Source organism: Phocoena phocoena, chromosome 16, assembly GCF_963924675.1.
Source record: "Phocoena phocoena chromosome 16, mPhoPho1.1, whole genome shotgun sequence".
In the NCBI taxonomy this organism is placed as follows: Eukaryota; Metazoa; Chordata; class Mammalia; order Artiodactyla; family Phocoenidae; genus Phocoena; species Phocoena phocoena.
Genome location: NC_089234.1, coordinates 81,142,557 through 81,169,424, shown reverse-complemented (window position 1 = coordinate 81,169,424; position 26,868 = coordinate 81,142,557). Strand labels below are relative to the sequence as shown.

General features: G+C 44.9%; 2 protein-coding genes and 1 pseudogene across 3 annotated transcripts in view; 2 read left to right on the top strand and 1 right to left on the bottom strand.

Annotated features, from left to right (window-relative positions):
- Positions 1–13,712, top strand: part of GNPAT (glyceronephosphate O-acyltransferase) — a 30,564-nt gene extending 16,852 nt beyond the window's left edge. The window contains exons 5-16 of one of the 2 annotated variants that reach the window (XM_065893735.1): positions 1,383–1,510; positions 2,211–2,286; positions 2,539–2,690; positions 2,838–2,968; positions 4,428–4,651; positions 8,104–8,346; positions 9,756–9,835; positions 10,698–10,838; positions 11,121–11,220; positions 11,305–11,398; positions 11,879–11,940; positions 13,410–13,712. In XM_065893735.1, the coding sequence (XP_065749807.1) occupies positions 1,383–1,510; positions 2,211–2,286; positions 2,539–2,690; positions 2,838–2,968; positions 4,428–4,651; positions 8,104–8,346; positions 9,756–9,835; positions 10,698–10,838; positions 11,121–11,220; positions 11,305–11,398; positions 11,879–11,940; positions 13,410–13,453 (1,475 nt within the window). In that variant the 3' untranslated portion in view covers positions 13,454–13,712. The remainder of the gene's footprint in view (positions 1–1,382; positions 1,511–2,210; positions 2,287–2,538; positions 2,691–2,837; positions 2,969–4,427; positions 4,652–8,103; positions 8,347–9,755; positions 9,836–10,697; positions 10,839–11,120; positions 11,221–11,304; positions 11,399–11,878; positions 11,941–13,409) is intronic. The other variant, XM_065893737.1, reaches the window with a different exon arrangement.
- Positions 13,713–18,291: 4,579 nt separating this feature from the next.
- On the top strand, positions 18,292–18,891 carry LOC136136556 (transmembrane emp24 domain-containing protein 2 pseudogene; annotated as a pseudogene).
- Positions 18,892–24,198: 5,307 nt separating this feature from the next.
- EXOC8 (exocyst complex component 8) lies at positions 24,199–26,649 on the bottom strand. The gene has a single exon (XM_065894753.1). The coding sequence runs from the start codon at positions 26,509–26,511 to the stop codon at positions 24,334–24,336; it is 2,178 nt and encodes a 725-aa protein (XP_065750825.1). The 5' UTR covers positions 26,512–26,649; the 3' UTR covers positions 24,199–24,333.
- Between the last annotated feature and the right edge of the window lie 219 nt (positions 26,650–26,868).

Genomic DNA, 26,868 nt, shown 5'->3' with positions numbered 1-26,868 from the left:
TTTGGTATACAGTAGGCCCTCTGTATCCACGGGTTCCGCATGGATTCAAGCAACCATTGATCAAAAATATTCAGGAAAAAAAACTCCAGAAAGTTCCAAAAAGCAATACTTGAATTTGCCATTCACAGGAAACTATTTACATAGCAGTTACATTGTATTTACAACTGTTTACATAGCAATTGTATTAGGAATTATAAGTAATCTGGAGATGATTTAACGTGTATGAGGATGTGCTAGGTGATATACAAATACACTGCCCTTTTATATAAAGGACTCGAACATCCAGGTGTTTTGGTCCATGGAGAGTCCTGGAACTAATGCCCCACAGACTTCCCCCCAACCCCAGGGACAGCTGTAGTCCAGTTTATCTGTTGTTTCTTTTATCTTCTGTGCTTTCGGTGTCATATCCAAGAAATTATTGCCAAATCCAGTGTCATGAAGTTTTTCCCCTATATTTTCTTCTAAGAGTTTTATTGTCTTGGGTCTTATATTTAGGTCCTTGATCCATTTTGAGTTAATCTTTGTATGTGGTGTGATTTTTTTTTGGTAAGGTTCCAACTTCATGTCTAACATTTTTACTGCTATATGATATTCAGGAGTGTATATCATAATGTGGTAGTTTTGCTGTTACAAACAAGCTTTCAATATATTTTCATATTAGTGCTTTTATTTCTGTAGGATTGATTCCAAAAAAGTAGGATTGCTAAGGCAAATAAGTTGTTTATCACCTCCTTTATAAGCTAGACAGGAAAGCTGGGGTTCAAGCCTGCACCTTTGCTAATGGACACAGTAAACAGTAAAGTAGAAACTGCCGGGACCTTAAGCACTTTGAAAGCATTTCCATCTATATAGACGCGTGAGGAAGTTATTTGAAAATTAGGGAAAAATGGAAAGAACTGTTTTAAAACAGATAGTAGAACTCTTTCTCTCATTCTGGACTTGCTTTTCTTTTCTAATCTGTGCCACTAAAAGAAGAGTGGTATTTTCACCTGATGGTTAAAAAGGAAAGGTGAGAGCTAGTTTGGCCTGACTGTGCAGAGCAGGGAGGATATATGTTGATCTGTCACTGAGGTCAGCGGCACTGCTGACTAGGGAAGTTGGCATGATGGCATAGTTGAGGCTGTCCCATTGCCTGCTGCTGCCCCACCTCTAGCTGCTCTGGTTGTAAATGCAGAGGTGCATGGGGAGTGGGGTGCACAAGGTAACCTCCCAGCCAGCACCTGCCGACAGAGTCCCTTCTTTCCTTAATTCCATTAGATGCTTCTTCTTAAGATTAGGGGTGTCTTACTTACATGAAATCTATCTTAATAGAATCTGAGTTGAGATATTCATAGAAAGCTTCAAGGTCTGCAAATCAACATTAACCGTTGTTTCTTTCGTAGACTTCCTAGGAATGAAGATGGTTGGTGAGCTGCTGCGAATGTCGGGGGCGTTCTTCATGCGGCGGACCTTCGGTGGCGATCAGCTCTACTGGGCGGTGTTCTCTGAATATGTGAAAACTATGTTACGGGTAATGCAAATAATTACCGACTACTTGCAAGCTGTGTTTTCTTTTCACTGAAGTTTGCTCTAAGATCTTACTTAAATTCGTGACTTTTTCTTCTTTTTTTGTTTTTTCTTTCGTTGCAATAGAGACTTTTTTAATATAAATTTATTTAGTTAGTTATTTTTGGCTGCGTTGGGTTTTCGTTGCTGCGCCTGGGCCTTCTTTTTAGTTGCGGCGAGCGGGGGCTGCTCTTCGTTGCGGTGCGCGGGCTTCTCGTTGCAGTGGCTTCTCTCATCGCAGAGCACGGGCTGTAGGCGTGCGGGCTTCAGTAGTTGTGCCTCACGGGCTGTAGAGCGCAGGCTCAGTAGTTACAGCACACGGGCTTAGTTGCTGCGCGGCATGTGGGATCTTCCCGGACCAGGGCTCGAACCTGTGTCCCCTGCATTGGCAGGCGGATTCTTATCCACTGCGCCACCAGGGAAGCCCTAAATTCGTAACTTCTGAATGGACTGCTTAGCTGGTTTCTCCCCCTCGAGGAATGTGCATAACCTCCGCAATCTGTTTCCTCTCTGTGACTCTCTTGTCTAAGTTTCACTGTGAGCAGTGTTTGCTCGGAGGGCTGGGGAGGGAACTCAGGAAAAGGAATCAAAAGAAGCATTTATCACTTTGAGAGTAGGCAATGGGTTTTGTGTTTGTTTTGTTGGTTTGTGTTTTCTCTTTACAGAATGGTTATGCTCCTGTTGAATTTTTCCTCGAAGGGACAAGAAGCCGCTCCGCCAAGACACTGACTCCAAAATTTGGTAGGTTCCTTACAGACTGAAGGAAAAACACAAACCCAGAGGCTTCAGGCGTGGTGTCATCGTAGCTGCTAAATAGAACTTGACACGTTTTTTGCAAGATGTTCTTTACTTCATAAGTGTAACTGTTTCTTTAAGGTCAACTGTTTATATTTATGGGCTTGGTGTATAATGTATACTTCTGGTATCTTCCTGCGGCCTTGTTTGCTTTCCTTTTCAGTATGTTTGAACGGTCATTTCTCCGCACGTTTACAGGTCTTCTGAATATTGTGATGGAACCGTTTTTTAAAAGAGAAGTTTTTGATACCTACCTTGTTCCAATCAGCATCAGTTACGATAGGATATTGGAAGAAACTCTGTATGCGTATGAGCTCCTAGGGGTTCCTAAGCCGAAAGAATCTACAACTGTACGTAAAGGAGAGCCAAGCTTGATCGTACTGGAATTTAAAGAAATTAAATTTCTTTAAATTTATATTTATTTATGATGTACTTTATACACCAACTGATTTCTGAATGTATTCCTGTTTTCTTTTCCCCTGTTGTGATACTCTCAGGGATTGTTGAAAGCCAGGAGGATTCTCTCTGAAAAGTTTGGAAACATTCATGTGTACTTCGGAGACCCTGTGTCACTTCGATCTCTGGCAGCTGGGAGGATGGGTCGGAGCCCATATAACTTGGTTCCAAGGTGCAAGGCCTGTGTTTTCATAACTGACGTAGAAACAAGGATGAATATCTGAAAGTGTAAACTGTGATTCTTGAGTTGACCACTTCTAGTACTGAAACTTGGTTATCTGAGATCACACCCCGGAGAAGCAGAAAGCTTCAATTAATATGTTCGCCGGACACTTAACTGCAGGCTATATACATTAAACGTGCAAAGCCAGACAGTGCTCAAACAAACAAAACAAAACACAGAACCCATTGCCTGCTCTCAAAGTAATAGATGCTTCTTTTGATTCCTTCTCCCCAGGCTCCCTCCCTAGTACCCTGCTGACTTAAAAGTGTGAAGAAGTAAGCCGTTGTTAACAAGTGCGTGTATGGGAATTGTTGAGCACTATTGGTAGGCCAGCCAAAGTATCTACTAAGTATTGTTTTTGATCCTAGAAAGGATTGCTTAATAATAACGAATGGGAGTGAGTCCCTGTTCTCAAGAAGGTTATAGTTTTGTGGGCAAGGAAATGTGTTAGCTTCTTTCAGCATGCAGGTACAGATACACATTTGGGTTTTCTTAATGTAGAGAAATACACCCGCAGGAGTAAAGGAGACGAATCGCCTGCCCAGCCAGGCTTCCGTGACTGCAGCATCGTTCATAATTTATCTGTAGCGCCAGTGGTCCCACGGCAGCCGGCAGCCTCGCTCGCAGCTTCATCAGCTGTCAGAGGCAGATGTTAGCTTTCTGCAGCCACAAGCTTTCACTTGGTCCATCTCGAATTGGCCAGTTGTATCCATTACCAGGGAGTCCTCATTGGCTACAGCTTTCACGCTAAGCCACCTTACGTGCCTGCTGTTAGGTCCTATGCATATATCCTTGCTCCAGCCAGCTCTGGGTAGGTTCTGGATATCATCTGACTCAACGCTGGGTGATCCACGCATGAGGACTCTGTCGGGTAAGGACCGAGACAGTGCCTAGCAGGTGCCCTGAAGCTTCTCAGAAGGGCGGTGTAGCAGTCAGGCCAACGGTACAGCCTGTCGGTACAGGCATGAGCAGTTGCCATACATATCATATCATCACCTGTTAGGTGTGTTCTACAAGAGACATGTTCAAAGTCCTGTGGATTCTCAGGAAACAGAGCAGTTCAGTCCGCGGGAGGGGGCATCGGTTTTCACAGAAGAAGCGATATAGCCCACTGACAAAGCAGCAGCAACTGTTTTTTGTCTGTTTGCTTTGGCCTGGAACCAGGGATAATAGAACCAACCCTCTTGCCTTGAGTATTTTTAATCACCTCAGAGCATAGCCCAGAGACGAATGGACAGATCCCACTCTAGTAAAGTGAAAGTATATTTTTGCAGCGTGACCTGAGAGAGTTCAGTTGGCAGAAAGTATGAGAAACCTTCTAAAGGGTCTGTCTTCTCCCATTCCCTTCTCCACTCACATTGTCTAAGTAGCAGAACTGTAATTGGTTGTTCTGTATTCTTCCTTTTAGATATATTCCTCAGAAACAGTCGGAGGACATGCATGCCTTTGTCACTGAAGTTGCCTACAAAATGCAACTCCTGCAAATTCAAAACCTGGTTCTGAGCCCGTGGCCACTAATAGTTGCTGTTCTGCTTCAGAACCGGCCATCCATGGACTTTGATGCCCTATTGGAAAAGACTTTATGGCTGAAAGGCTTAGCCCAGGCCTTCGGGGGGTTTCTCACTTGGCCTGGTATGTATGTGGGACATATGTGGTGATAATGCTTGCTTTTTTTATTTCTTAATTTGGAAAAGTTGTAGCCTAGACGTGAAAAAAAACCCATATAAAACTTTAAGCAAAGCGTTGCTCAGGGAAAGCAAGCCTAATCTGTTTTTATCACTCTAGGACATTGAACGTAGCATATCAATTATTTGAGAATAATTGTTTACACGTCATTTCTCCCTAGGAGGCTCTGAGTAGACAGAGGACCAGAACACCCTCCCTTGCTTCCTAGCAGAGTGGAGAATAAATAATGACTCTCTGTGCTCCACATATTCTTCCCTCTACACCCACCTCTTTCATTTTTTTCTTTTAAATTTTTTTTTTAATTTTTATTTATTTTATTTTTGGCTGCGTTGGGTCTTCGTTGCTGCATGCGGGCTTTCTCTGGTTGCGGCGAGCGGAGGCTACCCTTCGTTGTGTGTGGGCTTCTCATTCTGGTGGCTTCTCTTGTTGCGGAGCACGGGCTCTAAACTCGCGGGCTTTAGAGCGCAGGCTCAGTAGTTGTGGCGCACGGGCTTAGTCACTCCACGGCGTGTGGGATCTTCCCGGACCAGAGCTCAAACCTGTGTCCCCTGCATTGGCAGGTGGATTCTCAACCACTGTGCCACCAGGGAAGCCCCTACACCCACCTCTTTCTACCATATTATATTTGCAACCCATTTGCCTCACTGGATTATAAGAATTAAAGGGCTGGTCTTGGAGAACTGTATACAATTCTCTGATAATAACAACTTTGTAGAAACCTCATTGGAGTTATGAAGACTATGCCGGGAGTTTGGGATGTATATGACAATAGCTTAAGTTGTTTTCAATCTCTGATTTAAAATTGTAGACACTACAATTGGAAATGCAGTCTTTTTAAGACCGGATAATTATTTATAGTCAAGTATTTACTGTCCACTCATTAAACCCATACTGAGTACCTAGTGGGTGCTGGGAGCTCCCAGGGGTACAAAGATGAACTAGATGCAACCCTTGTTCTGGAGGTTCTGCTGGTGTGTAGAAGACAGGGTGGGTAGTAATGTGTAAACTAGTAGAGAGGGCTCAGTGACTTAAAGACAAAGAGCTACGGACAGATTGCTGGGGCTTACTGAGACTGCTGTGTAGGAAAGGGCCCACACGCAGGGAAGATTTCATAGAAGTTACTTGAGCCCATCTTGGTGGGATGGTAGGAGCTCTTCAGGAAGACAGATGGGAGAGGAGCGTTGTTAATGTAAGGATCAAGAAACATGCGATGGTGGGTGTGACAGCCCCGGGCATCCCTTGACCTGCTGGCGGTTGGTAACATTGGCTCTGGGAAGGGAGTGATGTAGGTGGAGATGTGGACAGAGGCTGGATCATAGAGGCCCGCTGCCTGGGGATCTAGACTGGAGTCTGTAGGTCACAGGACGCAGACGTGGGTTTTAGGCAGGGAAGTGTGAGGGATTGGCCTTTAGCAAGCAGCCCGGTGTCACGTTTTTTGTTTTTTTTTTAATAGGGTGGTATGTTTTTGTTCTTTTATTTTGGCTGCACTGAGTCTTAGTTGCGGCATGCAGGGTCTTAGTTGCGGCTCCCGTGCTCGGTAGTTGTGGCGCACGGGCTTAGTTTCCCCGTGGCATGCGGGATCTGGTTCCCCGACCGGGAATCGGACCCAGGGCCCCTGCATTGGGAGCATGGAGTTTTACCCACTGGACCCCCAGGGAAGCCCCCTGATGTCAGTTTTAAAGATGGACCACAGTGGGGAGAAACTGGAGGCAGGGAGACAATCGAGCAGGTTGCCGTGCGTAGATAAGAACTCAGGAAGCCAAGGCAGGCAGCGGCAGAGGGCGGTGTGGCTGAGAGAGGCCGGGAGGAATTGCCAACAGGAGTGCCGGCCAGTTGAGTGTTGGTCACCGGGAGGGAAGTAAAGATGAATCCGAATCCCAGTATTGTTAACGGTCTGATGGGAAGCAAAGGACATGTGGACTGCAATACAAGGCAGAAAGGCGTGAAAGACGAATGTTTGGCCCAGAACCGTGTGAAAGCAGAGGCACCTGTCTTTCTAAGGTGTTGGTTTTTCAAGAGGGGATAACTGTGTGGCCAGTTCACAGCGAAAAGTACGTGTGCAGCTGCCACGACAACTCCAGTCGTTACAAAGTGAGAGCCGCTTGGTATCCAAGTACCAGAAGTCATGTAGTTATCGAACACTATTCCTAATCTAGCACATGGCATGTATATTCGGTTCCTTTTTGCTTTTTTACCCAGATGATCCCATATATTCTTAAGCATTCTGTCTAGGCCTTTTTGTGATACACATATCATTATATTGTACGGGTAAGATAAACCATCTTGTATTACATGTACGATGTCATGTGCTGCATCCTTACCTCGAGCAAGCTGAGACAAGGCAGATTAGCCCAGAGCGGATGTGATGAGTCCGAAAGGAGAACCGCAGCTCCCCCATGTCCCTTCATGACACACGAGCAGCGCCCCTGCCTGACACGCCGGTCAGCCAGCTCTTGGGCTCGGGCGAACAATACAAGTATTTCCCGTATCGAGAATGTTGTTAAATATCACCGTCTCTTTATTAGACTTGTCATTCTAACTCCTTGGCTATCTCTAGGCCAGTGTAGTGTCAGGTGATGACTTACCGGGAACTGTTACGAGCCTGCCTCTTCAGTTATCTTGGATGTAGGAAAACCAGAAGAATCTCCTCAGCGTCCCTCTGTGCTCAGAGAGACCTGAAGCTAGGAGAGTGCCTCTCTCGGCTGCCCTCGGGTTTACCTGCAAAGTTGTAAAGTGATATCCTTGCCGTCTCAGAATTGGTCTAAGCGAGGTGTGTGTATGTGTGTATGAAGCATGTCTTCTTGTCCTAGTATTCTTTTTTTTTTTTTTTTTGCTGTACGCGGGCCTCTCACTGTTGTGGCCTCTCCCGTTGCGGAGCCCAGGCTCCGGACGCGCAGGCTCAGCGGCCATGGCTCACGGGCCCAGCCGCTCCACGGCATGTGGGATCTTCCCGAGCCGGGGCACGAACCCGTGTCCCCTGCATTGGCAGGCGGACTCTCAACCACTGCGCCACCAGGGAAGCCCCCCTAGTATTCTTAAATTCCCATATATGTGAATTTCTTGTCCTGTAACTTGCAATTACAAAACCTTGGTTCCTGAGGAAGTGTTGATTTTCAGAGTGGGAATTGTGCATTTCAGAATGGCTGACAGATTGGGGGTAGATAAGAAAGCATGTTACATGTCCTCAGAGAGGGTTGATTTATGAAAGAGTGCTTTTAAAATATCCTTCACATATGGTATCATTAGCCGAATTGGTGGAGCCTAAAACCCGTACCTGGCACTTGAAAATAAACGTGTCGGGTCACTAGCGTTGATTCGTACCGAGCCTAAGACTCCCAGCAGTAACCATCCCATTTCTTGGCCATTTGCCTGAATGAATTGTCTGTGTATGTGTGTAGATAATGAACTTGCTGAGGAAGTGGTCCAGTCCAGCCTTCTTCTGCATTCCAACATCGTCAGCCTCGTCAAAGACCGGGTGACTCTGAAAGTGGACTCTGGAGGCCCAGAAGTGGTCGATGGGCTTGTTTTCCAGCACATCACTCTCCTCGTGTGCTCGGCTTACAGGAACCAGCTGCTCAACATTTTTGTCCGTCCTTCCTTAGTAGCTGTGGCATTGCAGATGACGCCTGGGTTCAGGAAAGGTAACCTTCGGGAAGGTGGTCTTGAGTCTTGGAAGAGACCTGGCCGTTGAGTTCCATATAGAGAGCAACGTTTGAAGCCTTCTGTTATAATGCTCTGCCACATGCCTGCAGCCCACACACCAGCAAGGGATGGACCTCTTCTCAGAGCTCATTAGGTTTTTTTTCCCCTACATACCTGGCCATAGAATTTGGGAATTGCAAGGGACCTAAGAAATCATCTCATCTCAACCTCTCCTTTTATAAATAAGGAGAATGAGGCCAGAGATTCCTGATCCTTTAAGGATCTGGGACTAGAGCACAGCTCCCCCTTTGCTGGTCTGATGCTCTTTTTCTGACATCACTTCCCTCTGACAGAAGCAGACAGGGCGGGTAAACGGTCCAGCGGTGTGTGAGTGCTCAGCACACGGTAGCATTCTGGTCGCACCGGGGAGTATGATAAGGAGTAAAACTGTTTTTCACAGAAGCCTGTAGTCAAGACCAGGGGTTTTCTACACGGGCTGCGCCTTAGAACTCTTGGGGGCTGAGTCCCATCCCCGAAGGTTTCTGATGCAACTGGCTGGGGTGTGGGCCAGAAATCGATGTTTTTGTTTTTGGCTTTTCAAAGCTCTGTAGATAATTATAAGGAAAAGCCAGAGTAGAGAAACACTGAGCTCAGCCACAGACCTTTAGCCTTGGAAGGAACCTCAGAGGTCCGGCGTTCATGCCCTCATTTTGTGAATGAGGAAACTGGGTCCCAGAGAGGTCAGACAGCTTAGTTCAGGACACAGAAAACTCAAAGCTTGATCTTAGTTCTGTCTGAGGCTTCTTACGTTGGGATTTGTCCACAACTGTGGGGCACATACGTGGTCTTCTAGAGTGTTTCAGTGTGAACACCCTGAAATTGGAGGCAACCGTTTGTGTCCATATGGATGTATATTTTTCTAATGAGAAAATTCACGTCAGAAAGATGGTCTATAGGCAGACCTCCATGCCCGAGGGATAAGACAGTAGTCTCTATGATTGTGTGCCAGTGTGTCCTGGCGCTAAAGGTACAGTAGAGACATCAGCAGGTATGAGCGTGGAAGGGAATGAAGGAAGCCATTCCTTTCCTTCTCTGCTAGGGAACCACGTACAGGGGAAATGAAGTGCCCTGGTTTCTGCGGATTGTGGCCTCTCGCTCGTTACCAGACTGACTGGTTAGAGACCTGGTTGTAATTCAGTCTCAACCATTGAAACTATGCTAGCCTGTAGTTTCTCTGTAGGTAAAATTTGGATTGGTTATAGCTTCCTTTGGGGGCCTTAATTCTTGTCCCTGGTATATGAGTAATATGCCTTTAAAATACTGCATTTTGGAGTATCATGGACTTCTTGGTACTCCCTGAATGTTTAAAAAGCAGAGTTGTAATTTTATGTAATGAATTTATTTCCAGAGGATGTCTACAGTTGCTTTCGCTTCCTATGCAATGTGTTTTCAGATGAGTTCATCTTTCTTCCAGGAAATGCGCTAAAGGTAAATCCTTCCTGCCAAAGAGCAGGTGTGTTTGCGGTATGAGTTCTGGAAACGTTAGGCTTGGATTCACAGGGGTGTCTTCCCTGCCTTCAAGGCTACATGCAGCAGAACAGAAGAGAAACATGGACACTCACAGTTCAACAAACTCTGTTTTAATTCTTGGTCAGGTTTAATCAATAATTTAGGGATTATTTGGTGAGAGGAACCAAATCTTTGAACCATTAGCGCAGCCACTGTAAATAAACCAACTCTGTTTTGTTAGAAATTTTAGCAACCGGCACACATTTTCCGGCACCACTTGTTAGAATGATTAGGGCCTTTTGCTTTGCGATTAGAGAACAGTGTCCCGCCTGGTGGTGTAGACAGCAAGGGAAGGATCAGGCTCCCAGAGCTGGACTTCTGGCTTGCTGGGCTGGGGGCAGTGCCAGCATTGACAAGTGGGTTAAGTGTCTGTCCGTTAGGCTGAGGGCCACAGGTTTTATTCAGTAGGAAATGAGGGCAGCCGTTCTCAGCATAACATGATTCTCAGTACTTTTTGGACTTGCTACATGCACTTCTATTCAAGAGCAAGGAGTATGGCTCGTCAGTGCAAAGCGAAGGAAAATCTGTGGCCCAGGTGATGATTTCTGAGGCTCATCAGTTTTTGGTGTTTGCTGTATTTGAGGTTCAGCGTTGTGAGTGTCGGAGCACTGCTGCTCTGGCGCCTGTCTGACAGCCACAGCAGTCCGGGAAGGCTTGCAGAATTAGCTGGTATTTCCCTTGTTTTGAGGGCACGGGGCTGCACGTGCTGAGCCCAGCAGTGGATCGTTGACCTAAGTTACAAATTAGAGGGTGCATTCTGTCTTCTCCCCTCCCCTTGCAGGACTTCGAAGAAGGCTGTTACCTGCTTTGTAAGAGTGAGGCCACACAGGTGACAACAAGGGACATCCTAGTTACAGAAAAAGGAAATACTGTGCTAGAGTTTTTAATAGGACTCTTTAAACCTTTTGTGGAATCTTACCAGGTGTGTAAATCTTTCGCAAGTTCTCTTTCATCCTCCCATAGCAAATATAACTAAGACTTTCCCTTTCCTACCCTGTACTTGTTTCTGGTCTGAAGAGCAAGTGTCTTGCCCAGGTGAAAGGTAGAACTTTTTTTGGTCGGGATCAGGGGGAGGTCTTGATTCTGCTCTAATATAAAGTATCGTTCTGTTAAGAGCGGCAGGTGTAAAGTTATTTACTCTTCTCCGGTATTTGGCTGCTCTGTTTCACTTTCTGTTCCTCTCATCCTCCCTCTTAAAAATCAGATAATTTGCAAATACCTCTTGAACGAAGAAGAAGGCTACTTCACTGAGAAACAGTACTTGGTGAACGTTAGAAAATTCACAGGTCAGCTTCTCCATCAAGGTGAGTCACACCTCTGTGGGTGGTAACTTCTGTTAGTTGAGCACAGAAAGTAAGCCACTAACTCTCCCTTTCCCTCTCTTTTAGGTGCCTCACAGTGTTACGATGTATTATCCTCCGATGTACAAAAAAATGCCTTAGCAGCTTTTGTGAGGCTCGGTGTGGTGGAGAAGAAGAAGGTGTAAGTAACTGTGCACGATGCCCAGGGTGAGCTCAGGGGGCAGCGACAGCTCAGAACAGTTGAGCGCCAAGTCGAGAGAGAGATGTGGAAATGCAGGATCTAGGAAGCATTACATCATGCTTCACTTATCCATGCCCTGATTAGCTAAGTCACTCTGAGTTACCATGCGAATTTTATTGTGGGTGTGAATAAAAACCATATTGAAGCAAAGAAAGAAAGTGCTTTAGGCCAGCATTTTAGCTTCGACCTAATATGGAAATTTATAGGTTAATTATAAGAAAAATTGAGGGGCGGGGCATGTTGTGTGTGTGTGTGTGTGTGTGTGTGTGTGTATTCTTACATATATATACACACAACTTTCAACTATTTAAAACTAGCCCTGAGGAAGACTGTTTAAAAGTAGTCTTACTATATAAATAATGAATGTTGTCTTTTCCTCCTGGTTTATGCAATAAGAAAGCTTGTTACTTTTCCTCCTAGAAATAATGATTATATATTTACTGTGAATGAACCTGCCACAACAAAGTTAGAAGAAATGCTTGGTAAGTGCTGCTTAATAAAAATATGATGGGTTTGCACATTGCATTTATCAACATATAGTAAAACAAGAAAGTATGGCACTAAACGCTTTATCAAAATGAACAGCAGTAGAGTTTTAGTATACGCAGAGAACTATTTCTGTCATCTAGAATTTTCTCAAGGACACTAAGGAGAAAACTAACAGAGAAGACACAGCAGGCATAAAATAGGCGGTCTTATACAACATAAAAATGATCAGCTCCTGACATAACTCATCAGGGTCCAAGATCTAGACCTTTCCATCTAGTCCTAGTGAGCATCAAGAAAATTGCTCTCGTTTTGGTCCTTGGATTCACTTGCTCCCTCTCCACCCTCAGATCTCTTCTTTCCCGTGTGAGGGTCGGGATCAATGTCCACATCATATATAGACTCTGAACTTGAAATTGGGGGCTGATAGCACATCCTTAGGAGAATAATCCAATCCAGACTCTTCTGCAGATCCTATCAGCTTATAAAGAAATAGTCCAGTCCCAAAAGGCGAGGCCATTTGTTTATGGTATACAGTAAGAGTCAAGACTTTTGATATAAACAGATTTGCAAGGTTAGAGGAGGTAGAGAACACTTCTCATAGGAATGATGGGGTGACTTTCGAAGGGGAGGGTGTTAGCTTCTGAAAAAACTAATTGCTGATTATATTGAAAAAGCACTAGCTCACTGAGTGGATATTCTTACAAGTAGTATTTTTGTACCTAATCGTAACTCAGTACACTTGTCAAACCTGTATAGAAGAGCTTTAGATAGATGTCTGCTGGGATTAGGGGAAAACCAGGGCAGGCGTATGGTTAAAGGAGAGTCATTGAAGAAAAAAGTACAGAGGGCAAAGGTATGGTTGACAGAGAGAGGGAAGGTGAAAATGCTAATTTCTTGTTGAAGAAAATACGTAGGTTGAAATCCCAGTCTTTTTTCTTTTTTTTTGGCCGCGCCGCGACTTGTAAGATCTTAGCTCCCTGACCAGGGAATGAACCTGGGCCCTCGGCAGTGAAAGCACAGAGTCCTAACCACTGGACCTCCAGGGAATTTCCCCCCAGTCTTCTATTTATAGTATGTCTGAACTTTCAGAATACGTGACCCTGAAACTCGATTTTGAATTTGGTGAGAGGGGCATAAACTAAAACAAACCCCGAAGCCCTCGTCGTGAGGACGACAGGATTGAGTTCTTCCTCTCAGAAGGCAGATACGTGAGTGTGAACGTACTAGACCACGCTAGACGTGAAGTTCAGGAAACATGGCTGTGGGGCTGGCCATGCCCATCGCCTCTGAGACACCACTGCTTCTCCAGCGAAGGGCGCTGCTTGTCTCCATTGGTGCTTTGTCAGTCTGTAAAACTCTGCACAAGTGGCATGTGTTTCTCTTTTGCCAGTGCCTAAACAGTTGTACAAGGAAGGGCAAACTCAATATCATTTCATGAGCCGTCTCTGTCTTTCTCCCTTAGGTGGTAAGACACCAGTAGGAAAACCGGCAACTGCAAAGCTTTAATGATTGCCAAACGGTTACGGGAAAATTGGTCATATAATTACTGTCACCCAAGGACTCGTATTACAACAAAGAGGGAAGCAAAGGAAGAGACCCATCTTCTCGTCCTTCATAAGGCGTCAAGAACGGCGGGCTCAGTAGAGAGGAAGAGTGACCGATTTAAGCAATCCGTGAAATCTCCACGTTGGTTAAAAAGGCATTTGTGTCCAACTCCGTGTGTGTTTTAAAATAAAACAGGCTTTCGGAAACATGTTTGGAAAAACAAAACCCAGCTCCTATTTCACTAATACTTTTTAACTTACTACATGTATTAAACTGTTACATTGACTTCTGAATTAAAGTGCAGCATCGAGTCTAAAGGCTCTGGCTATCAAAAGAAAACTACTAGAAGGGGCATATCTGAGACTTCTCCTGGCTTCCTTTAATTAAAGTTGCCTCAAACAAGTGCACATTTGACAGAGATCTGTAATATGGTAGCTAGCTTACAGTAAATTTTGTCACCCAAGGGCCTTAATCAATAAAACTGAATTAGAGAAAGTACATGGAACAAAGAGAAGTATCATAAATAGGCTTAACAATTCAAGGGAAGAAAAGTTTGAAATAAGGTGGGTGAACAGCAAAAACCTTGACAGCTGGCCACTACTGGAAGTGACATTTAAGCTGAGAATTAGGGTGAGAGGAGCCAGTCCTCGAAGCGTGGGGTTGAGGTGACAGGAGGTACGGGGGTGGGTGTGCAGAAAGAATAGTGATTGAAAGGTCTCGGGATTGGTTCCAAAGGACCTGAAATGTGGCTGAAACAAGAGTCATGGGAAGTGAAATTAAAAAGGAAGGCAGGTGTATTTGTCTGCTTGGGCTGCCATATGAAATGCTCCAGAGTGGGCGGCTTAAACAGCAGAAATCTGTTTTCTCACCGTTCTGGAGGCTGGAAGTCCAAGACCAAGGTGCCAGCAAGGTAGGTTTCATTATGAAGCCTCTGTTCTGGGCTTGTAGGAGGCCACCGCCTTGCTGTGTGTTCACATTACCTCTTTGTGCACCTGGAGACAGAACAGTCTTCTCTGCTCTCTATTCTTAGAAGGGCACTAACCCTGTCAGATGAGGGCCGCACCCCCATTTACCCCATCTAGCCCTAATTTCTTCCCAAAGGCTCATCTCCAGATACTGTCACACTGGGGATTAGGGCTTCAATATCTGAATTTGGGGGCCACCATTGCATCCATAGCAGCAGGGCTCAACATCTGTAGCGGCTTAGAGACTCTTGTAAAACATTTGAACAGGAACATAAGTGCCATGGGAAATGCTGAACAGTTTCTCGACATGTGGTGGTTTCTGCTGCATATTCAGATTGGAGAGCCATTGCTCTAGTCTGGGGGGGGGGGGGGGCAGAGGGGCCCTCCGTGTGGCTCTGCTTGTTTCGGGAGCCAGAGAAGACTGGCGTGTGTTGAGGCTGCATAAGAGCTGAGGAGTCAATTGGGCTGTTCCTGGCTGAGGGCTGTATGGCACGCCAGCCGAATGGCACTGAGCTGCTGCCCTCCAGGGAGACCAGAGCAGTGGGGAGGCGGGGTCCTGGCCAATCCTAGCTGCGTAGGCATGCCTTAGAAAGAATCCCTGTACACCCGGTTTGGTTACTTGTTCTCTTCTCATGCCATGAATATATGTGATGAAGACTAAGGTGACTTTTATCTACTTTGAGACCTGTTTGTAATGCATTTCAGGTTTGGGGACAAAGACCTTGGAGTTTGGGGTGCACGTGGCTATAGACTTGTCTCCTGGCCAGCTCTGGCATCAGAACCACACAAGCAAGCAGACAGGAGAGGTAGGAAAACGGGGTACAGCCCAAACCAAATGAGGCCTTGCAGCAGAGGGAGACAGCTGTGGGAGGTGGCAGGGGGCACTTTTCCCCTCAGTCTCCTCAGACCCTCCCAAGTCACCCAAGTCAACCGAAAGTCTTAGTCAAAGAACAGCACGCTTCATATGCTGTCAGAGCTTCAAAGCGTGTATCCTGTACCCTGCCACACACGAGCTCCGCACGCACCGCAGTTACAAGCCACACTGCTGTCCCTAAGGCCTTCCCCTCCACACCCCGCCCGACCTATAAATTCTGGAGCTGCCCCTGCTTTGAAGTAAGTAAAAAGAAAGACCCTTAGCATCTGGTTTTCCAGGACAGTCTCCCATCCAAACAGTATAATGTAGCAGCTAAGAATGCAGGGTCCAAAGCCCAACTGGCTATGAAATCCAACTCTGCCGTGCAGTAGCCCTGTGTTATGTGTGATTTGCTTAAACTCTCAGAGCCCCGGTTTCCTTCTGCATAAAATGGGGATGATGCTAATACCTCTTGAGTTGTGAGAAACGTGTGTCAGTGAAATGTTTCAAAGAGTCCTTGGCAGTAAGTGTAACCTGTTATTACTGCTACTCCTGACTGGGACAAGCCCTCCTTGGCTTTTCAGAGTAAATGAGATTGGGTGCTTCTGGAGTGGTCATTATGGCCTTAGGCACTCGCATCCCTGACTTAGAGCAGGTCTCAGCCCAGCTGTTCAGCCCAACAGCATTATGGGGTGGTGCATTGCTCCATCTCTCTCTCTCCTCTCTCTCTCTCCTCTCTCTCTCTCCTCTCTCTCTCTCCTCTCTCTCTCCTCTCTCTCTCTCCCTTCTTTCTCCTCTCTCTCTCTCTCTCTCTCTCTCTCTCTCTCTCTCTCTCTCTCTCGTTCTTTATTTAAAATGACCATCCTGGTGAGACCCAGTATATATATGTGCTATATACACATGTGGTTGAATATTTCTTGATGTTTTAGTTTTTCTCCTTATGTGTTTTTCTTTTCCTTTTTCACCGCTCAAATAATCAAGCTTCATTTTCCTTGTTTGGGGGGAAGTTAGCAGCGGGGTGGAAGGCAAAAACATCACCCACAAAATGTCTCCCTCTTAGGCTTTTTGGCTTTTGTTTTCACTGATTTAAACCCAAGGCAGAAAATGGGATTTTCAGGAAGAAGCAGGGCCCCAGGAAAGGAGCAGGGGGGAGAGATGCCTGCTTCCTGCCCACTGCCTCTCGCCTCCTGCACCTGGCCCTGAAGTTCTTCAGAAAGAAAGAAGGTCTTGGGGCCGGGGGAGTTGGGAGCGGTTTGTCCTGCGGGACTCCATCTACTGTTGAGTCCAGAAATCGACGCTGGGTAGGGGCGAGGGCGGCAGGCGGGGTAGGGTTGGGAGAGCCAGCATGGAGAACCCAGCCCCTGGGGTGTGCCCGAGGGCCACCTTCATAGTGACAACAAGGAAACCACATATTCTTAATAGCCTCCACGTGATAAAAGATACTCTGTAAAGGGGACAGTCAGACAAAAAGAGAGCTCAGGGAAAATAAACATGAAAACAGGAAATGAAAAACTCAGTAGAAGGTTGGAAGATGAAGACATTTCTCACAAATTAGGGCAAAAATAGATGCTGAGATTCATTTGATAATTCAACATGCATTCCTGACCTAAAAAAATTAAAACCACAACTCTTAGTTAACTGGAGGAGATGATCACTTCCTTAACATAACGATCAAAAGCCAACATCAGGCTCTGAGGGAAAAAAAACAGGGAAAACACTTCTAGTAGACACATATCTGGTATAATTTCTAACTCCTTGATATTAATATCAAGCAAAATCTATGATTTAACATAGTTTTGGATGTTCAACTTAATATAGGATATTAAGAGAACTCCATAAGATGTATAAAAATTTAAGAGGCAAAATTATCCTTATTTGGGTGATGTGATTATATCCTGGAAAACTCTTAAAGATTTCATTCACAAAAGCATTACAGATGAAGTACCAAGGAATAAACTCACCAAGAAACGTGCAAGATCTACCTGAAGAAAATTTGAAAATGCTGCTGAAATATGGAAGTACACTTGCATAAATAAATAAGATTCAAAATTATAAAGATGTCAAATTTCCTTAAATTAATCTACATTCGATATGATTTCAATCAAAATGCCAACTCTTTTGGAGGATGGTAAGGAGTGTCATTAAATTATTCAAAAGGCAATTTGAATAATAAACATGTAAGAATACTTAGGAAAAAACTGAAACAGCAGAAGAATGAGACCAGTCCTACCAGTTATTAAATTATAAATCTGCAATTAAAACAGGTTGATAATGGCACTGAAATCAAAATATCGGTGAAACAGAACATAGAGCCAAAAATGCACCCAGATACACATCTAGTACAACTATAATAAATTATTAAAATGGCATTTCAAGTAAGGGGGGGGAAAGAAGGATGATTCAAAATTACTACAGCAATTTGCTAATTATTGATAGTTGTGGGAAAATGGGATACTTACATCATTCTTTAATACAAATTACAGATGGAGCAGATTTTCAAATACTACAATATACTAAATTGCTAGAAAAAAGCATGAATGTTTTTGGAATCAAAGTGAGTAAGGCCTTTCAAAGTCTGACCGAAAACATAGGAATCACACAGAAAAAACTCAGATAAGTCTGGCTTCATAACAGATTAACATATACTGTACTCCAAAAATAAATAAATAAATAGATAAATGAATAAATGACAAACGAGGGGGAAAATACCTGTAACACTTAGTATACATGAAAACTTAATTTCCTAAATATACTATAAACTACAAAATCATAAGACCAAGATCATCTAAGAAAAGAATGGCAAAGGACAGATGTAGGGAGCTTAATAAAAAAAGAAATACAAGGTTGCTGAATGTCACGCATAAAAATTACAAGCAAAACTTGGTAAGTTTTTTTCACAGATGAGTAAATCTTACCACAATCGGAATACTCTGGAGGCCGCAGTCCCGGTCCTGGGTCCTGGCTTCGGGCCCAGCGCCACCATGAGGACGCTCGCTGAACTGCTGGCCGCCCTCCCGGCCACGGCCTCAGGCTACGTCGTCAGCATCGGCGGGCATGCCAAGGAGTGCTTCTTCCAGCGGGTCACCTCGGGCACCGAGATGGGCCTCATCTTGGAGGTGGCCAAGGGCAGCTTCCTGGACATCGACGTGGAGATTACAGGGCCTGATAATACAGGAATTTATAAAGGAGACCGGGAGTCCAGTGGGGAAATACACATTTGCTGCTCACATGGATGGAACATAATAAGTTTTGTTTTAGCAATAGGATGTCCACCATGACCCCCAAGACAAAGTGATATTCACAGTGATAGTGGGGAGGCTCCAAAAGGACAGGACATGGAAACAGAAGCTCAACAGAACAAGGTAGATGAAATCATTAATGAGCTCACAGCGGCGGTGATGGCTGTAAAGCGTGAACAGGAATACGTGGAAGTTTGGGAGAGAATACACAGAGCGATCAATGACAACACAGAGAGCAGAATGGTCCTTTGGTCCCTCTTTGAAGTTCTTGTTCTAGTTGCTATGACAGTGGGACAGATCTGCTACCTGAAGAGATTTTCTGAAGTCCAGAGGGTTGTTTAAAAAGCCTTTTCCTGAAGATCCCAAATTCATAATTCACTGTTTACCAAACATCCTGGTCATGATAATGTCATTAGTTTCTCCATTTTTATTTTCTGAACTGTACATTCACAGCTTCTGTTTCTTTGTGATTAACAGATATTGAGGGAAAACACTTCTTTGAGAAAGTTATAGTGAAAATTTGACGTGTGATTGGCATAATTTCACATTTGAATTCTTCCTTCATCATACAGGTCCTTCCAGAACTCAAACACTGTGAGTGGAATATAGGTGTATAGTCTTTACTATATCTTCTTTCCTCTTGTTTTCATCATAAAATGCAGTTTGTTCAGGATAGTACTTTACTGATAGCACTTTACTAAAAATGACTACATTCTTGGGATCCCTTTTATCCTGCAGTTCAAGTCATTAAAGATTCCTTTTGTTGAGTCCTTACCAGAAACAACAATCTGAATCTTGACATTTTCTATCCAGCCTAACCTTTTTCCCCTTTAAAGTTTTACTTTGAACCTTAGAACTCAATCACCTCCACTCAAAATTGTTGACACAAGCAGCTAATAACCATTTTTTGGTTTCTGCCTAACCTTGTGAGAAGTCTCTGTTAAAGCCAATTCTCTGGGTGGTGCAGTGAACGGTGGTTCTTTTTCTTTCTATGCCGGTACATACACTTTCTCTATTCTTGGCACGTAGGAGGTACGCATTCACATAACTGGAAAAATCTGGATTTCTGATGCCAAAGGGTTAAAAGCCTCTTGGATTTCTTTGCAGTGATATACGGCCACTATTTTATTTTTGATCGGTGGCGTTTTGGCCACTAATTAGTGTACTGAACGTTACTGTCAGTACTAGGGGTTTTGTTTCTGTTTCTGTTTTTTTTTCTTTTTCGGCACATGTGAATTTTGTTTTGTATAAAACGAAATGATGTTCTCTTGGTCTCTGATGATGGGTTTAAAATTAAAGGAGCATCCAGTTTTGGTATGGGGTGATCCAGGACCATGTTGTGACTGATGTATATTAGTTATTTGGACATTTTCTTTTTGGATCTTTGCAAGGGGAAAACTACAAGTAACGAGTTTTATATAATTAATTTAAATTTGTTACAGGTTTTCACGTTCAGGATAAACAATTTTTCAACCTTGGGTGAAAATACTTGCAACAGTTTTAAGGTGACTGTGTTTTACCTTGGGACAACTGTTGCATGCCAATTTGTGTGCGCGTGTGTGTGCGTGTGTGTGTGTGTGTGTGTGAAAACACTTCAAAATTGAGTTAAAAGATGTAAATTATTTGCTCCGAGGCATGTGGGATCTTCCTGGACCAGGGCTCTAACCCGTGTCCCCTGCATTGACAGGCAGATTCTTAACCACTGCACCACCAGGGAAGTCCCATTTACCTAAATTTAAAATGTACGGTTTGGCCGAGCAATTTCTAGAAATGTGTCCTAAGACACAGTCGCACAGGTAAGCAAAGATACGTGCACAGAGAGCTTTTTTCAGGATTTTTGGCAATCCTGAAAAAAACCTGAAGACAGCAAAGTAATTGGAAAGCGCGCAATCCTGACAGATCCATTCATTGTGATTGAGTGCTGTTCAATCACAGAAAAATCCAGCCCGGTGAGGTACTGACGTGAGCAGTTCTGAGAAATATTGAACTGGTGGCACTCGAGTGGGAGCAAGAGGCTCAACAGTAGGTGCCGAACAGTCCAATTTCTGGGGAAAAGATGTATGAGAAACTCTTACAAGTGGCACCTATGCTGAGGGGGGTCACCGGGGGCTCGGGCAGGATGACGTGGACTTTTTACCTCCTACCCTCTGCATGATGGAAGCTTCCTTAGTAGGGATGAGTTACAGACACAGCGTTCCTCTCCTCAAATCTCTAGCACACCTACAACGGCGCTGTGACAGTGACGTTACTTCACAAGACTGTCCCAAGCACGCACGCGCTCCTGCTGCATGTCTTTGCTCACACTTGCACGCCCATCTTCCTTGCACACCTAAATCTCGTCCCCTCTTCCAGGACCTGCTCCAAGGCCAACAATTCCACGAGGCCTTTCCAAACTCAGAATAACACTGCTCTCATCCTTCTCAGCATTCCCATGGCACTTATACTGCGACACGCAGGTTTTTTGGTCTTGTTGTTTTCTTTTTCCCAACACGGTTTGCAATTATTCAAATTGATAAACGAATTAATTTTGCCGAATTTAATTTGCAACAGTTTTGCCTTTAATTTGCTAATTTATTTTCCAAGTTTTTCTCTATTTTCACCAATTTTTAAGCATATTACGTGAAAGCATGCTTAACTGTATTTTGTCCTCCCCACCCGCATTTTAGTCAATGTGAGGCATAGCATTCGTTAAATACTGTTAAATCAATTATACGTGATAGTTCCCGCAATATCCACGTATTATTAAAAAAAAAAAAAAGGAGATCCTTGTCATTTATGATCCTAGTTCCTAGGTCATATAGCCCACATTATATTTTCTTCACTTAAAGATGTGCAGATGGTATGAAACCCACTTTTTATATTTATATTTTTACTTATTTATTTATTTTTGGCTACGCCCCGTGGCATGCGGGATCTCAGTTCCTTGACCAAGGATCAAATCCACGCCCCCCGCATTGGAAGCGTGGAGTCTTAACCACTGGACCGCCAGGGAAGTCCCTAACACCCAGTTTTTAGAGTAAATTCACATTCTGTACATCTGAAATCTCCCGCTCAAGGGAATCCTAAAAAGTTGCCATCTGACTTAATTCACTTAATTCTGATAGTAGCAGAACACTTACTTAAATAAGCTAACAGTTTTGTACCTATTACTCCTCATATAGAAAAACAAAGACTGGAAAACAACCTAGACTTTTAAAACATTTCAGTAACATGAACATAACAATATTAAATCCTCATTAAAGAAAATAAATATAACATTGTAATATCAATCGATTTTATCCAGTGTAAGAAAAATTTTCAGCTTTATTTTGGTAAAACATTTCCGATTCCCTCAGATCACAGCATACCAATAAGCAAAATGTACACATACTGATTTTACAGTACACGTCAAGTCCCGAGTTCCCAATCCCAGGAAAGCGAGTTGCAAAGTACAAGTGCTGATGACAACGATAGGTAGTGTTTTAAACAAAAATAAGTGAGTTTTCCGCACTTCAGTGAAATGAGGCTTTTATCAAAAACAGACAATTCCACAGGGCATCTTTCTTCAACACTAATTAATTCAATCAAGTCTGATTTCAAGCTCAAGTGACAGTGTTATCTTCAAAGCAACCGAGACAAGGCAATCAACACTTAAGTGGTATAATACCGTATGTACGATATTTTGGGGCAATCTCTAACCGCATTCCATTTTCAGACCTTGTTTTGGTGTCTAACTAAACAGAACTAGAGAGAAGAGCTCTGACCTCACTTGGAGGAAATGCAGCGAAATGCTCTGTCCTGGCACAAAGGCACGTTGCAACATTGATGGTCTTTAATCAACTTCCCACACGAACTGATTCACCAACAGCTTAATTCCTCCCGCTACAACTCTGATTAAGGAACACACAACTTTTAACAGAAGAAAGTTCTGTACTTCCAGTTTTAAAAAGCAGACAGTTCTGTGAAAAGGCTACCATTTAAATAGCATCTGAGAGCATACGCACTGAGGTTTTTAACACTTCATGCCATAAGAGAAGTTTTCATTTCAGAAGTATCATTTCATGGACCCAGCATCAAATATTGACACAATACATGTTTCATACAATGTAATTTTGGAAACTTTAAGTGGCACAAAATAATCATAAAATTTTTATCAAATTCAAGTTTCCAGTGATCTTAAAAAACAAAAAGGCAGATTATATCTGTTTTTGTTCAACTGAGATATCCAGTTACGGTTATTATCTAGCAAATGCTAAAGTTATGTGAAAAAAAGGTCAAAGAAAATCTTTAACTTTGATAATTTTCAACCTTTTAGATATGCATAGCTAAATATAAAATGAGAGGCTCGTCTGGCATATGAGTAATTAAGTCAAGGAGCTTTACAACCCTAGCCTGCTATTAGAAGCTATTTTAGGTTTTACATAATTCCCACAGTCTTAATACCACTATTTTCCTTCAGATAAAAGAAACGACCTTTTGAAGTCATCGGCATCAGAAATGACACTTAGGGACAAGAATCACAACCAGAGTTAGGGGAAAAATGGGTCTTAGCAGTTTCTCTCCAAGTATGAGGAAGGCCAGATAATCAAGATACAATGAATGCAAGTTTAGAAACCTAGGGAAGCTCAAATTTCTTTAGTTATTTTTGTTTACTAAACAATCTGAAGTAAGCATTATATTCAGTTTGAAAAACAAGTAAAATTTAAAAATAAAACAAGAAAAATGCAGCCTGGAGCATTTTAGGAGTCACCAAAGGTTTTTCCCCTCCTTCCTTTGAGCACACTGTCTCACTTTTCTGTGAGATGAGAAAACACCCTTAGCCACGAAAAGCTATCCACTTAGCCACGAAAAAACAAAAACAAATCTCTGCTCAAAGCAGTCATACTTAAGAACACCGTGGGGTCTGCATAGGATTTTCTCTAATTTCCCACCCACCCAGACCCTGAAATCTGAACTTTTCTTCCACTTGCATGAAGTCTGAGCCACTATGTGTAACCCACACCAAAAGCGCTGTCAGGTTCTTCAATGTGTCTTGTTTTTTATTTTTTTTAATATGATAAAAGGGAACTTCAGACAACTCAAAAATATGTTAAAAAAAATTTGATGATAGTTAAGATTTTCAAGTAAATGCTCCCAAATCAAGTGTTATCAAGCTGCTAATTGGCAGCTAAAAATGCTGAATCGTTTAAATTACGTTGGAACTGTGTTTATGACAGCTTCCTCTTGTGCTCTATAAGGATTGGAGTGCTCAAGTCCACACACTAGCTACCTTCATGAAGGAATTCTTTTGACCAAAGTTTATCCTAAAACCAATTTCCTCAACTCCTTTCTTTCCCCCAAATTGTTCAAACACATGTTAAGGTGTGTACGTATAGGGCACAGGGTGTTTTATATGGCACAGTACCCTTTAAGAAACCTAACATTTTTGTGAACGGGGAGACATTCACAGCATACTTAAACTCTGTATTTACAGAAACTGTTTATTGGCGCTGCATAACCTGCACTGTGAGAACGTGTGTCGTGAGTCAAAGGATAAGCTGAAGTGCTACAGTGTGACGATATATGCATTAGAGAGCTGCATAATTTAAAAGGAAAGCATATTATATATTTTAATAATTCCAATGTTTTGGTCATATGGCCTTAGTTTAACATTTTTTTTCTTTCTCCTTGTGATTTTGCACTTCTATCCGAGAGGGCATCTTTTATTTTTAAGACATGTTTGAGACTATAAAGAATATGCTACTGCAACTTAATATAAATAATCCATAAGCAATATACACGGATACACATAAACAGGTCCAGGCCTCAGACCACTGACGTTGTACTTTCGGGATTCACACGCATCAGTCTCGATGCATTTCTCAGGTCCTGGAGTTGCTTGGCGGGTTTCCCCACACCCTCCTCAAACCTTTTCTCCACCACGGGGAGGACAGTTTCATACAGAAAGGATGCATTCTGCCTGATAAAAGCCTTCTTCTCTGGATCCTGCTCACATCGAAGACTGTAATCCACGTGCTGAACGGCAACCAAAATGATTTCCACCAGGCTCTCCAAAAGCACCATGTGCAGCTCCGGGAAATACAGCTTCAGTGCCTCTTCCAAGAAGCCCATGGTCTGTTTGGTGAAAGCAACCACCGTGTAACTGAGGTTCACCCAGCAGTCATCCCCCGTGTACTGCTCGAAGTTACCCACTCCACAGCTCTTCATCTCCTCTTTGAGTTTCCCCAGGGCCTCTGGAGTCATCAAGTTCATCCTCCTCCACATCTCCTCGGAGTTGCGATGCTTCGTGGCTTCGATGATGATTTCTTTGTAACTGTGTAGGGCCCCTTGGATGTCTTTCACCAGGAGGGCGTGGATGATGAAGGTGAGGTCTAGTCCGATGTCGCCCAGCTGCTGACAATGCTCCTTTGCCACTTTTACACACTCAGCCGCCGTGGAGAGGCTCTCCTTACTATCAAACACCTGCTTGCTAAAAGCATCCACAAACATGCCCATGGCTGACCTCGCCCAGACCACAAAGGCAGAGTAGCAGCCGCTGTCGGTGCCCGCAAAGTCCGTCTCAAATTCCCTGGCGGTCTCCAGAAGGCTGGTAAAGAAGACGTGGCAGAGCTTATGAATGTAGAGTAAAGTGGCACCTTCAATGCGAAGCTGGCGTATTGCAGTATGCACAGCTGCTGCCCTGTTTCTCAAAAACAGCTCACAAGCCTTCGTGCACTGGCCAAGCCGGATGAGCTGAGAAACCGCCCGGCGGGTAGCCTTGGGACCACCTCTCAGGGACCGATCCGGGGAGAGTTCAAACACTAGCACCTCAGTGAGCTGGCGGACACGCTCATCCACTCTGGCCCTTAGTTCTTTCACAGGAGGTGGGCTGGGCTTATCTTCCAGGTAACGGTTCAATTTATCCAGCAGGTCGACGGCCCCTTCAAAGTCCCTCTGGGCAATACAGACATCCAGGTCTTCAGGCAATTCCTGGATCCATTCCACTGAGAGGTCCACCTTCTCTTCTTCTGCCTCGGGAACAGCTGGTTCGCCGTCGTCTTCGTCCTCAAATGGGTTGCCAGCCTTGGAAGTCACCTGGGGTGGCCCTCGAGGGGCAGCTGCCTCCTCCTGCCCCCTGCGTCTTTTTTCACTGAGGGCCCTCTTGGTTTCCTCCAGCACTTCCAGCCACTCTCGTTTGATTTTTGCGTTTTCCGCTTGAAAAATACGGCTCTCGGGAAACATGAGCAGCTTGAACATGTCCTTCATGGGCGGGTTGTCCTTGACATTGACCACGGCCAAACCATCCAGGGGATAGAGGGCGTTGTAGCGATACATCCCCCGCCGCTGTGGCAGCCAGGTGGCCACCAGCAAACAGTCGTTCATGAGAAAGCCGTGCACCCGCTGCAGCTGGGCCATGTGGTCCGCCTCGTATTCCACCAGGTCCCCGTTGTACACCAGGTACTGTCCCGGCGTCTCCAGCAGGTGCCTGCAGCCTTCCACCTTCTCAAGCAGGGTGGTGAGAGTGCGCTGCTTTCCTTCCTCGCCTGGCCCAGAACTGTCGCGGGAGGCGCCCCCGGGGCTGGGGAAAAAGCCAGCCTGGCCCCGGAGGTGGTCGCGGACCCCCGCACCGCCTCCCCCCTCCTCCCCTCCGGAGGCGGCGGCGGCCCCCGCGGCGGCGGCAGCTGGCAGCAGCGTAAGCGGGATGCTCTCCAGGCTGCTCTTCTGCTCGGTCAGCAGGTGACTGAGCTGATACATCTCGCTCTCCAGGTAGGAGATCTCGCGGGCCGTCTCTATGAACTGCCGGTAGTTCTGGTAGACGTTGCGCTTCAGGTTCTGCGCCGTCTCCTCCGCCAGCGCCTGGATGCGCTGCCGGTGCTCCTGCAGGTCTCGGTCTCCGTCCGACTGCTGCGAGAGCTGCTTCACGTACAGCCGCGCCTCGAAGCCGCCCGACTCCAGCTGCCGCCGCAGGCGGCTCGCCCCGCTGTCTGACATCGCCATCGCCATTTCCGTCCGGACTCACGCAGTCCCTGTCACTATCGCCGTCGCCCGTGCTGCCGCTGTCGAGGCCCACCCAAGCCGGGTCCAACTCCAGGGCTGCGGAAGCAGGCTGGAAGAGAGACGAGTACGCCTGCGCCCGGGTATGAACTTCAGGCACTGCGCCTACGCAAGAGGCCGGGCGCAGGCGGTGCGCCTGCGCAGCAGCGCTAGCGGCCTAGGGCGCATGCGCCGGAGAAGCTATTGCGGAAGCGCGTGGAGGGCGGGGCAGAGAGACGTAGGTACTGCGCGAGAACCGAGCGTAACGTTGGTGTTTGTCGTTACTCGCGAATCGAGAAGGCGGTAACCAGGTTTCTGAAACCTGCC

Bases quoted from the DNA above. Each gene is read 5' to 3' on its own strand.
- EXOC8 (XM_065894753.1), bottom strand. From the start codon at position 26,511: ATGGCGATGGCGATGTCAGACAGCGGGGCGAGCCGCCTGCGGCGGCAG.